Consider the following 13,416-nt stretch of genomic DNA (forward strand, 5'->3'; position numbering starts at 1 on the left):
TTGGTTTTGTGGCAGCAATAGAGCAAGTGTCTAATGCAACAAGGAAGAGGGTCTGCTGCAAAGAGGTCTTTCCCACCGAGAAACAGAAATGGGAAAAGGCAAGGGTATCAGCCATTGCCTCGAGGGTGTCCCAAGGAGCAGCGACCCTGGCAAGGAGACCTTGAAAACAGCGTGGTGAACTTCCATCCCAGAAGCCAGCTCTACAGTTGTTTGACTTCAGACATGTCACCATTCTGAGAGTTCATTCCTTAGTCGCTGACACCCAGAAACCCAAGGAGGAAGCGTGGGAGGCATCTGTGAAATCTCTGTTTGGTTTTAAACAGTTCCCTCTGCATACATAAAACAGACAAAGCACAGGGTGAAGGAAAGACCGCCTCACCTTGAACTTGAACTTGACAGTGTTTTCATCAAAACCCTTCAAGATCATCCCAAACTCCCCTGCTCAGAAACTAAACTGACAGTTCTCCAAGAAGTTAGAAAGGAGCGTGGAAATTCTCTCCCCAGGACCCCACAGGTGCCTGACATCTCATCTCCCCATTAGGCAAGGACAAGACATGGCATGATATGTTCTGAAAACACACCGCCCTCCCTATCTCCCAAAGAGACAAGATGATTGATGAAGCCTCCCACAGTTCTTCCCTTCTGGGGCCTCCAGGCTCCCTTCCCCCTCCCTGAGTGCAGGGCTCTGGTGTCTCCTCCCTCTGAGCTCTGGCAAACTGTTCTATCTATGCGTCCCACACATACTGAGTAGGGATAAGGTGACCGTGGTGAAGGTTGGACTGGTTGGTCCCCAGAGTGTAGAAAGCTGGGTACCACTGGGAGAAGAGGGAGGGGGCACCAGCTGAACACTGCACTGTGGAAATGAGACACTGAGCAGTTGGGGTTTCTGCTTCCCCCCTGCCCCCGTGGAACGAGCCTTTATTCCAGTCACTCTTTAACTGCTGTTTCTACCACCTTCACTTTTCCCTCTGGTGTGACTAGACTGTCCTTTACTTGTCCCATCAACTCGCCCTGTCCATCTCACCCTGAACACTCTTTGCCTGCAGGGAATATGGAAGTGGTCAGCTTTGCAGCCTCAAGATTCTCAGACTTATTCCCCACTCTGTCTTCCCTTTTGCTCACTCTCTAACCCCACTGGTCCCCAGACAAGCCTCAACACTTCTTAAGCCTGGCATTCCCGCAGTGTGCCCTTGAACCTGACCACTGACTTGAATCCATGTACCACTAGCACTACCCTTCAATTTCCAATTCATCCCCTCTTAGCACAGTGTGTGTATACTAGCAGCACCACCTCAGTGCCCTTGAACATCTGCAGTGCAACTACCATCAGCTACCACATTCCCTACATACAAACCACCAAGACAGCCCAAGGAATAATGAGAAGTCGGTGTTCTTAACATCCACTGAGCCCTTTCTGAGGCTGAGTAGAAAAACTCCCTAGGTTTTTGCCCAACATTGACCTTGCATTTTTTTAAGTTCCAGTCCACAAACCTGCCATACTCACTCTATGCAGAGAATCCTCCTCCAAAGCTGTAAAAACCAGTTGTTCCCTCACCTGGATCCTTGCAGGAGACCTTAGTCCTTTCCAGGGTGATCTCTCTACCTCCTGTCAGCCTCACAGCATCCCAGAACCCTTTGTGCACTGATGTAGTTGTTTATCACAAATCCTATTCACTTCAAGACCAAAGTGTGACCATAAAGGAAGTAATAACTTGTCTGTCTGATCCTACCTTCCTTGTGACTTGGGTACCTCATTTTTCTCAAAGAAACTAGCGCCCTGAATCTCTGCAAAGATATCCCATTCCAAATGTCATGCTAACTTCTTAGTGATGTGCACAGCCATGTCAAATCTTTGTATTCCTGGACACAAGGCCTGGCTTACAAGTCGAGTTCTCTATTTGTCTTACTAACAATCTTGACTTTTTGCTCCAAATTCAGCCAACTGGTCAACCTTCCTTAGTTCTCTTCATCCTCTCCCCACAATATCTTACAAACACAAACCCGGTGCTCAAGTTACTGCCTTACTTAAAAAAATAAAATAAAAAACAAAAAACAGATGGTTTTCCCTATTAAACAGTTAAAGTGCAAAACATTTGGTTTTTAAAAATTGTCTGCATTTCTTCCAAGTCCTTAGAAGCACTGACTCACCTCAGCAGAGTAATTAACTTTTCAATCATCACGGTGGTTATAATTGCAACACTCACATGTCTAATATACTTTCTGTCATTAGGGAAATGAAAGATTGGTTTCTATTGGGGCACTAACATTTCACTAAATGGCAATGCAGTGAGGAATGATAATTTATATTGCTGAAAAATATAAATTACTCAAAATCATTACAACAATTATATTTTATAACTCCAGATAGCCCAAATTAGTTGAAAGAATTATTAAAACTGAAATTGCAGACTTTGTCATCAGCTCGAATGTGAATTACTGGGGGGATGTGGCAGCCGTGCCTTAGGACCTCAGGCATCATCCTCAACTCAGCCCTGCCACAGGTCCAATGGGAGCTCCACCTCAGGTCAGTACGGCCTCTGCCTTCTCTTGAAGTCCCCATAGCATACTGGATTCTCCTACTAGACTTCTCCCTAAAGGCAGGATCAAGTCTTGCTTTCATTTACAATCTTATTCTTAGTACAGAGCACTCAATAAATGCCATATGAATTAACTAATAAATACACAGGGGATGCCACAAACAAAATATTAAAGATGTTCATTTTAAAATACCAACTATGCCAGTCCTATAACGGAAAAGCATTTTAAAAAGTCTTTTCCTAGTATTTAAAAAAGTTTTGTGTCTTTAGTATACAAAGTATTGGGTTTCATCATAGCATTTTTTCCAAACAACTTTTGTTGTTGTTGATGATGGTGATTCTCTTTTCATATCCACCATAATAATCTGAAATATACATTTGTAAAGTGCTTTCTCCCTTCACATACCAAGAAGCTGGGTTTTGTTTGTTTGTTTGGTTGGTTGGTTGGTAGGTAAGAGGGTTGGCTGATTTTGTTTTGTTTTCTTGTTTTTGAGGCAAGCTGTTGTGTAGCCCAGGATGGCTCAATGTACTATGTAGGCTCCAGATTCTCTTGTTTCTACTTTTAGAGTGCTCAGAAAACAGGTGTGCACCAGCATACCCAATTTTTCCTGCACTGCTGGGGATCCAACCCAGGGCTTCCTTCATGCTAGGCCAGCACTCTACCAAGTGAGCCACATCCCCGAGTGCAAAACAGCAACATCTACCTGGCAAACTCCTTTCTGGAGCTGGAAATTCCTTTCTTCTGTGTCTGAAATCTTACCTACTCAAGTGCAGCCCTCTTTCACACCTGATTGGAAAAGGTAAACTCTGATCCCAGATCTAGCTTTGCTTGTTTGATCTGAATCCCATGTCTGCCTAGGTCTGCAGAATAGCAGTTAACATGTGAGGAAGTGGGCAGAGTGTAACCTGCATGGGGCATATCAAGTAACCAGGATGCCTAATACAGAGACACTTGAGGAGGACAGAGGACCAAGCAAGCAATGTTCCCCCTCTTAGAACCACACAGAGCGGTCTCGCCTGCTTATCACTTCCTAGTGCTTCCAATAAATATTGTATTTGGGAGAAGGAACCATGGCTAAAAATAAAACTAGAAATAAATTGTTCTAGAGAAACACAGAAAATGAGAGGATGAAAATTCTTTTCTATTAAGCTCTTACTATGTGCTGTGTAAGTTTTAAATATTCTAGTATAATTGCTTACAATCCCATACACACACACACACACACACACACACACACACACACACACACACACTTACATCTGTATGAGATAGAGAGTAGCCAATCCATTGTAGAGGTCGGAAAACTGAGGTCCAAAGAAGGGACTCTGCATAACCATGAGGAACTAGAGGCATGCCATGATTTTAGGGTGGGAGTCACTCATCTCTAGAAGTCTGTTACAACTCAGCCTTCTCTCTCCTGCCTTTCTCTCCATTTCCTCATTCTAGTGTATGCCTTCTCTCAGTCATTTGTAGCCCCAGATTAATTAACTCATTACTAGTCAAGGTAAATGAACCTCTGTTGATTTAATCACATTCATTTTTTTAGGGAGTGATTTGTTGAGCATTGAATAGGTGCCTGCTTCCCCCAAATACCAGGGCATGGCCACTATCAGCAATGCTCTCAGTAACTGCTAAAGAGAAAGACAGAAACCTAAAACGTTTTCGTTCCAGAAACAATATGTTGTCAGGAGTCAGGGGAGAGAGAAAAGGATGTGTACTGTCATCTTCACTGCAAGTATTTACACTGTCTAACATGGACATGTGTGTGTTTGTGTTTGTTTGTTTGTTTGTTTTACCATTTGCAACAGATTCAATTGCCTTCCACATTATTCGTGCCCTGGTGAAGGAACAGCTCAGATACTGAAGCATACCACCCTTCTACTTCCTGTTGGCCCTTGGTGGAGACAGAACTATTCCAGGAGGCCCAGTACACTGACACCCATCAGATTTCTTGATCTCATTATCCCTGAGCAATAATTTGACTTGAAATAAATTTAGACATTAAGAAAAATCAGACTCTTAAGGGTAATTCTATCTCTCACCTCCCCCCTTAAATGCCCCTGAGAGATGATGGTGTTCCATCTGTGATGTCTTGCTTATTCCCCTTGTGTTTCTAGTTAAGAAGAAACGGGAGCACTGTACTTATTCCAATCTCTTTTTTCCTAACCCTATAATAACCGACCGACTTCATCTGTAATGACAGTGGCCAGACAGGTTAATAGCCAGGCATAATCATCAATCCCCTGCTCTCATTCCTTATTGATTACTTCACACCAGTCTTTTCTTCACAACTTCCCATTCTCCCTTGAGCAACCCAGCTTCCAAGCCCTCCTCCCTAAAAGCCTTTCAGAATCCAAGTAGTAAAAATAGCTGTCATGTGATAATATGCCATTAAGGAGGAGAAAACCCACATAGTTCAGAACAAACATTGGCATGCATGAATGTACGCATAATTGCCCCTGAAAAGCCAAGTAAATAAAGTGTAGTCCTGAAAAAAAAAAAAAGCAAAAAATAATCAAATGTTGTCAAACTGCGTGAAATATCCCAGCTCTGAAAAGTATTTACTTGGGGGATATAATTCAAATAAAGAAGGAGGGGTAAGCATAAAATTCTTCTCTCAATATGAAAAAGAAAGCAAGAAATTGGGACATGATGGAGGCATGGCTGAGTACATCACAGGCCATTAAAAATAATCATTATGAAATCTGAGTCACAGCATGAAAATGTAATATACTAAGTCAAAAACAACATAATTGGTATGATATGCAGTATATAGGAAAATCTGTTGGTATAAAAATGGTGGGATCATGGGTAATACTTTAAGACAATATTAGATATTACAATATTATCTTTTTACTAAAAAAATACAGAGAAAAGCAGGAGATGAGTCACTGTCAGACAATTATTGCCACATAAAAATATGGTTATTATTGATTTAATGTTGCTTATTTATTAGGGAAGCATTTGATGGGCATCAAACAGGTGCCTGTACTGGACAGGTCCCCCAAATGACAGGCATGGCCTCAGTAACAAAGACAGAAACCAATAATAGAGAATCTGAAACGTGTCTATACCAGAAAAATGCAAGGTTAGGAACAATGACAAGTGATTAACTGTGAGTACAGATGTCAAGTCTTATCCCAGTTTAGTTATTAATGTTGGCCACTTTCAAAATGAAAATTAGTCTCTGTGATGGTTAGTGTTAATTGTCAACTTGACAGGATCTAGAGACATCTGGGAGATGGGCCTTTGGACATGCTTCTGGGAGGTTATCTTGACTGTGTTAATTGAAGTGGAAAAACCTGCCCACTGTGGGTGGCACCATCCCCTAGACTGGGATCCTAGAGAGTGTAAATGGAGAAAGGAAACTGAGCAGCAGCAAGCACTCATCACTCTTTATTTCTTGACTGGTGATACAATGTAATCATCCAGTATAAACCAGGAACAACCTTAAAGTCTCCTGGAAAGTTCCTTGGCTATCCTTGGAAATTGAACTACTTTAGAAGCCACCAATGCATATGGCTGCTATAAAGACACACATTTGTTATTCTTTCTTGAGAAGCTTACACTTAACACTTGGTTGTGTATTATCCTTTCTCTGAGTGCCCCTCTCTAAATCCAAGCGCTCCCTGCTTAAGCCTATATTCGCATCTCTTTTGAATAAATTCCAATTCTACATAGTAGAGACTCCTAACATTTTTTTTTTTTTTGCAACCAAGTCATGAGTCCTGTCTTCATCAGAGTAGACTTCTCTGAAAAGACTCCCTCTGGCGTCCCTCAGCCAGCAACATGGAGCTTATCCTTGGCCCTTGCCCTTCTGACATTGACAGCCTCATCAGAAAGCCATACTTTGATTTTACATGATTGATCAATATTGAAAGATGCCAAGAAATGGAACTTTGGATTGCAGCAGTGTGAAGGGGCAGGAGCTAAGAGGAGGAAGGGATCTTAATGGTGTCATACAACACAACCAGTTTTCTAATGTTGGTGTTCTTGGCTTCTCAGTGTGGACAGGTATAGTGGAACCTGAAGATTTCTCATTTAAATTCAAAAATAACTAGTATCCTGTTGACCTCCCTGAGACCTGATAAGACCCCACTGCATGCACAGGACCCAAGGTCAGAGCCGTTCATCTCCGTAGCTACCCTGATGTGTGTGTGTGTGTGTGTGTGTGTGTGTGTGTGTGTGTGTGTGTGTGTGTTAATGTTTCTGGATGTTAAATATTGCATTTATAATAAGAATAAGCACATAATATTTTTATAAAATATGCATGACACAGGATTTCTCATACTGCCTTGATAAGTGTGCAGCCCTATGGCTCCCAGGCCACCTGCCCTGACTTGCCATCATCACCACCACCCATGTCCAGGAGGTGTCCCCATCCGGAACTTCAGCTTTTTGCTTACAAATATTAACTCACCATTGTTCTCCTCCCAGGTCCTAACAGTCGCCATCCTGTTTCAGTCTCTATGGATCTGATTACTCTAGGTCCTTGTCTGAGCAGAATCATCTGATATCCACCTTTTTTTTTCATTTATTATTGTATTTATCAGCATGCACCCAAGGCTCCTTCTCATACAGCATGTGCCAGAATCCCCTTCCTCTTTCAGAAGACTAGAGTTCCACAGTGGAATGACACAGTGAGACATAGGCTCTCTTCTGTTCTCTCCTGCTCTTTATTTTGAGGCAGGGTCTCGTGTAGCCCAGCTTGACCTTGAACTCTATAGCTGTGGAGGATTGTATGAGCATGCCCCCATAGCCTTTATAGCTGTGGAGGATTGTGTGAGCATGCCCCCATAGCCTCTGGCATTTGAACACTAGGTTCCCTGGAGGTGGTGCTGTCCATGGGAATCTAAAAGACAGGGCTTTGCTGGAGGAATCTGTCACTACTCACTGGATTTGAGGCTTCAAAGCCTCACGCCTTTCACACTTCAGTCTCTGCTTTCTGCTTGTGATACAGAATATGAGCTCTCGGCTCGATGATCCAGTTGCCATGCCTCCTGTAATGACCCTTTTCCCTTGGAACGGTAAGCCTCAATACACCTCCTTCCTGACTTGGTCTTGGTTTTAGCATAGCAATAGGGAAGTAAAGAATACAGGCAGTAAAGCTGACCTTGAACTGATCTTCCTGCCTGATTATAGGAGTGCATGACATCATCTGCTTTACTCAGTGCTGGAGATAGACCCCAGGGACCCACACATGCTAAGCACACACTCTACCAACTGAGCTACATCCCAGCGGAGATGGAGGGTATGGAGAGGCTATTACCACCTCTCGGGGTCGCCATCAGACCACCTTTGTTACTGCCACAACTCTATTCCTAAATTCAAGACGGAGAAACAGTCTCATCCCCTGATCTCTGAGCTGGTTTGTTCCTCACTTAAAACACACCTCAAGTGGCCATTTGTTTGAGAACCTGACAAGACTTCTAGTCCTTCTCCCAGAGTCTGGATGGTTCTTCCTCTCTCCTCCCAAGACCTTGTGCTCACTGCTTGCTGAGAGTTCTTAGCTAAGGCTGAGTTTAACCCTCCTGTCCAGATACCAATAATCTGTCGGGATCCAAAAGATCCTAGCCACATGCCTCAGAGCTCATCTATGACTGCACCCCTGACCACCTCATCTTCCTTTCTCAGTGGGTCCTGCCCTTTCCCTGCATAAGAGGAGGTGTCCTTTCAGCCTTGGCCACCTTTTAGTCACCCTTCATCAGGTACTGCTCTGCAGTCTCCCTTCAACTGATAGGTGTAAGACAGAGCCTGTCAGGCACAGGTGCTGACCCACTTACAGCCAGAGAGAGTTCCTTCCTTGGGTAATGACCCCTGTGAACTTGGTCAGGCGCCGGGCATCCACTTCGATCCACTGATGCAAGTCGTTCCTACCAGCACACCAAGCCCCATCGTAAAAGTCATTTTCATTAATGCCTGCCTGGAAAGAAGAAATTGGTGTTCAGAAAGACCTTGGATTGAAGATGACTAAGACATCTTTTCTTGAGACGGAGAGGACAAGAGAAGAAAAACTACTGTACCACAGACTCCTTATTCTAAACCATGGGAAGGAGGTGAGACTATCTTGGTATAGCATGTCTTCTTCTTGGCATATGTGAAAGACTAAATTTAATGAGTTCCTATTACTTATTCAGTCAACACATGAAACCCCATCTCCTATGTACTTACCATGATGGGTACCATTGGCAGCTTGACACAATCTACAATGAACTACTGGACAAAATTCTGGGCTTGTCTGTGAGGGAGCTTCTAATTCAGGTTAACTGGGGATCAGAAGATCCACCCTGCATGTGGGCAGCACTGTGTCGGGGCTCGGGTCCCAGACAGTATGAAAAGGAAAGAGTATGGGGTACCGGCACTCATGTCTGTCTTCCTCCTCACAACGGACACAGTGTGACCAGCTGCCTCACACTCCTGCTACCATGCTTTCCCACCTTGATGAACTGAACCCTCAAGCCATGAAACAAAATAAAGAATTTCTTCTTTAAGATGCTTTAATCAGGTATTTTGTTCCAGCAATGAGAAAAGTAACGCATCCAGCCGCCCACACACCAGGTGCTGGGGAACCTCACCACCCAGGCAGCAAGAGATACACAGTAACAAGAACAAGGAGGCAGGTACTATTCAGGGACTCTGATGAGCGAACTGCCTTGGGAGCATTTAAGGACAGTTCAGCTGAGTCCCTGAGACCATACAGAGACTCCCCACAAAGAGGAGCAGCGTGGAGCTGGCCCCAAAACATAAGTACTTACTAGTGAGTATCTGCCTATCAAGAACTTGTTTGATGTGTTCATTTTTTTGCTCACTAGTATGGATAAAACATTGTATATTTGCATTTCCAAGGTAGGTCAAATTGCTGCTCTGAAATTATCGCTGCAGTCTCACCATTTAAAGAGATAATTCCTTGACATCATTTTTAATATGTTTAATTAGAGACGTTTGAATGAAGTGAAGCCTTCCAATTTACTAAGGCTCAGCCTGCCTGAATTCTGTTTTATTTTTAAGTGACTACTTTATATGGTTGTAGCTGGATAACAGAAAGTATGATTCATCCCAGGCTGAAGAGACAGCTCAGTGTTAAAAAGCACTGGCTACTCCTGCAGAGGACCAGAATTGGGTTCCTGCAACCCTTATTGGGCAGTTGTGAGCTGCAACACAACTTCATGTAACTCCAGTTCCAAAGGGTCTGATGCCTTCTTCTGGATTCCACTGGTACCTACAACCCTGTGCACATTTCCACCACATACATACATACATACATACATACATACATACATACATATATAAAAGTAAAGTGAATTGTTTAAAAATAATAATAGATCAGCCCATCATCTCTATGTCTTCCATCCTCTTTATTTTTGATTACTTTTTAGTGAATTTTAGGGACAGTCTGGCTTTTAATGAGCAACAGAATATGAAGTTCAGGGTATAGCTATGTATATAGCTGGGCCAACAATCCCAGAGCCCTACACTCATTACAACGTGAGCTAACACAACTGTCTTAGTTAGGGTTTCTATTGCTAGGATAAAGCACAATAACCAAAAAGCAACTTGGGAGAAAGGTGTTTACTTCATCTTACAGCTCTCAGGTTATACTCCATCACTGAGGGAAGGCAAGGCAAGAAGTCAAGGCAGGAACCTGGAAGCCAGAACTGAAGCAGAGACCATGAAGAGGTGCTGCTTACGAGCTTGCTCCTTAGAGCTTGCTCGGCCCAATTTCTTCTACAGCTCAGGCCCACCTGTCTGCAGCTGAAACCATCCTCAAAAGGCTGGGCCCTTCTACAGCAGCAATTTATCAAGAAAATGCCCTGCCTGCTTAACTACAGACTAATCTTCTAGAGGGATATTCTCTCTTAAGACTTCCTCTTCCAAGGTATGTCTAGGTGTGTGACAAACTGACAAAAATCAGGCGTCCGAGCAGCCTCCTGTTGGGACCAAACTTGGTCCATGCATGCATAATGATTTCTGACACTACCCTCCAGGACCTTTGAGGCAAACAATAGAATATGGACAACAAACACACTGTCTTCAGCAGGCACTGCCATCACAAGTGACTGTCGGTCTCAGAAACTCTAAGTCAATATTCCTCAGAAAGCAAGCTTTAAACTACCTAAGAAGCAAGGTCCAGATGGCCTCAGTGATACACAGGTGATGGTGGTTGCTATGTAGGATCTGTCGCCTAAAATCATCAGGAAAAGTTTGCTCTTCACTGTGTTTCCAGTGGCCCCAGGTACCGATGTAGGTTAATCCTTAAGAAACCTGGTGGATCAAAGACCTCCACATAAAACCAGAGACACTGAAGTTAATAGAGGAGAAAGTGGGGAAAAGCCTCAAAGATATGGGCATGGGAAAAATTCCTAAACAGAACAGCAATGACTTGTGCTGTAAGATCAAGAATTGACAAATGGGACCTCATAAAATTGCAAAGCTTCTGTAAGGCAAAAGACACTGTCAATAAGACAAAAAGGCCACCAACAGATTGGGAAAGGATTTTTACCAATCCTAAATCTGATAGGGGACTAATATCCAATATATATAAAGAACTCAAGAAGCTGGACTCCAGAAATTCAAATAACCCCATTAAAAATGGGGTATAGAGCTAAACAAAGAATTCTCAACTGAGGAAATACCAAATGGCTGAGAAGCACCTGAAAAAATGTTCAACATCCTTAATCATCAGGGAAATGCAAATCAAAACAACCTTGAGATTCCACCTCACACCAGTAAGAATGGCTAAGATAAAAAATTCAGGTGGCAGCAAATGCAGGCGAGGATGTGGAGAAAGAGAAACACCCCTCCATTGCTGGTGGTATTGCAAGCTTGTACAACCACTCTGGAAGTCAGTCTGGAGGTACCTCAGAAAATTGGACATAATACTACTGGAAGACCCAGCAATACCTCTCCTGGGCATATCCCCAGAAGAAGTTCCAACTGGCAATGAGAACACATGCTCCACTATGTTCATAGCAGCCTTATTTATAATAGCCAGAAGCTGGAAAGAACCCAGATGTCCCTCAACCAAAGAATGGAGACAGAAAATGTGGTATATTTACACAATGGAGTACTACTCAGCTATTAAAAGCAATGAATTTATGAAATTCTTGGACAAATGGATGTATCTGGAGGATATCATCCTTAGTGAGGTAACCCAATCACAAAAGAAGTCATTAGATATGCACTCACTGATAAGTGGATATTAGCCCAGAAACATATAACACCCAAGATACAATTTGCAAAGTACAAGAAAATCAAGAAGAGGGAAGACCAATGGGTGGATACTTCGTTCCTCCTTAGAATAGGGAACAAAATACCCATGAAAGGAGTTACAGAGACAAGGTTTGGAGCTAAGACTAAAGGATGGACTATCCAGAGACTGCCCCACCCAGGGATCCATCCCATAATCTGCCACCAAACCCAGACACTATTGCATATGCCAGAAAGATTTTGCTGAAGAGACCCTGTTATAGCTGTCTCATATGAGGCTATACCAGTGCCTGACAAATACAGGAGTGGATGCTCACAGTCATCTATAAGATGGAACACAGGGCCTCCAATGAAGGAGCTAGAGAAAGTACTCAAGGAGCTGAAGGGGTCTGTAACCCTGTAGGTAGAACAACAATATGAACTAACCAGTACCCCCCAGAGCTCGTGTCTCTAGCTGCATATGTAGCAGAAGATGGCCTAGTTGGCCATCACTGGGAAGAGAGGCCCCTTGGTATTGCAAACTTTATATGTCCCAGTACAGGGGAATGCCAGGGCCAAGAAGTGGGAGTGGGTGGGTAGGGGAGCATGGTGGGGGGAGGGTATAGGGAACTTTGGGGATAGCATTTGAAATTTGAAATGTATATAAAGAAAATATGTAATAAAACAACAACAACAACAACAAAAGAAACCTTGTGCCTGCTGCATTGCATCACAGTTTCTTGTCTTGACAGACAGCAGGGAGGAGAGATGCCAGCCCTCAGGCTATAATTATACAGCAACTTCCTCTCTACAGTAGAAGGCAATTATCCTCCTAATGACAGAGATTTGCAGCACATTAATGACTTACAATGTCACAACTTGTGCCCTCTCCAGAAACCAGAGCATGCACTTATGTTTTTGTTGTGGTTCCCCTGTTCTCGTAAAAGCACTGGAGACTTGCCGTTCAGAGCTCCATTCATCTAGTCCCTCAAACCTTCGCTGAACCAGCAAGTGTAAAAGGTGAAAGCCGTGTTTACCTCATCCCTAAGTACTAGTGCAGACTGAAGGCTGAAGTCTACTCATGGCACCATAGTGACAGACACCATGCAGATACTGGTAGAGAGTGAACTCCAAGGATGAACCACAAGCTACAAGTCCTAGATGACATTCCAGAGTTTGCATAGATGCTCTGGGCCTTGGTTTTCAGATATCTGTCAGTGTGGAGGCAATGTGCGTCACCAAATGTGGATTTAAATAATGAGTGCTCACTAGGGCTAGTAGACAACTCAGTTAGTGAAGTATAAGGACCTGAGCTCCGTCTTCAGTGGCCACAGAAAAGCTGGTCATGGTGGGTTTGTCTGCAATTCTAGTGCTTAAGGTAGAGGTAGAGACAAGCAGATCCCTGGAAAACAACAGGCACCCCATTTAGCCAGTTGGTAAGTGCTGGGTTCTGTGAGAGACACTGTCTTAATATGTAAAGTAGAGAAAGGTAGAGGAAGACACCCACCCATTTAACCACCAGCCTCTACACACACACACACACACACACATACACACACACACACACACACATACATGCATACATGTGTATACACACATACATACATGCGCACACATGAGCACATGCACACATATACACACATGCACATACATACATACATACATACATACATATAAGCAAACATGTATGAA

At 43.3% G+C, this 13,416-nt stretch overlaps 1 protein-coding gene across 4 annotated transcripts in view; it reads right to left on the reverse strand.

Moving 5' to 3' along the window:
- Window positions 1-13,416, reverse strand: part of Cpxm2 (carboxypeptidase X 2 (M14 family)) — a 122,079-nt gene that overhangs the window by 65,275 nt on the left and 43,388 nt on the right. For 3 of the 4 annotated variants that reach the window (XM_006508034.4, NM_018867.5, XM_006508033.4), the window contains exon 4: window positions 8,322-8,461. The exons of the other annotated variant lie outside the window; for it this stretch is intronic. In XM_006508034.4, the coding sequence (XP_006508097.1) occupies window positions 8,322-8,461 (140 nt within the window). The remainder of the gene's footprint in view (window positions 1-8,321; window positions 8,462-13,416) is intronic. 4 annotated transcript variants of the gene reach the window in all.

Source organism: Mus musculus, chromosome 7, assembly GCF_000001635.26.
Source record: "Mus musculus strain C57BL/6J chromosome 7, GRCm38.p6 C57BL/6J".
Taxonomy (NCBI): domain Eukaryota; kingdom Metazoa; phylum Chordata; class Mammalia; order Rodentia; family Muridae; genus Mus; species Mus musculus.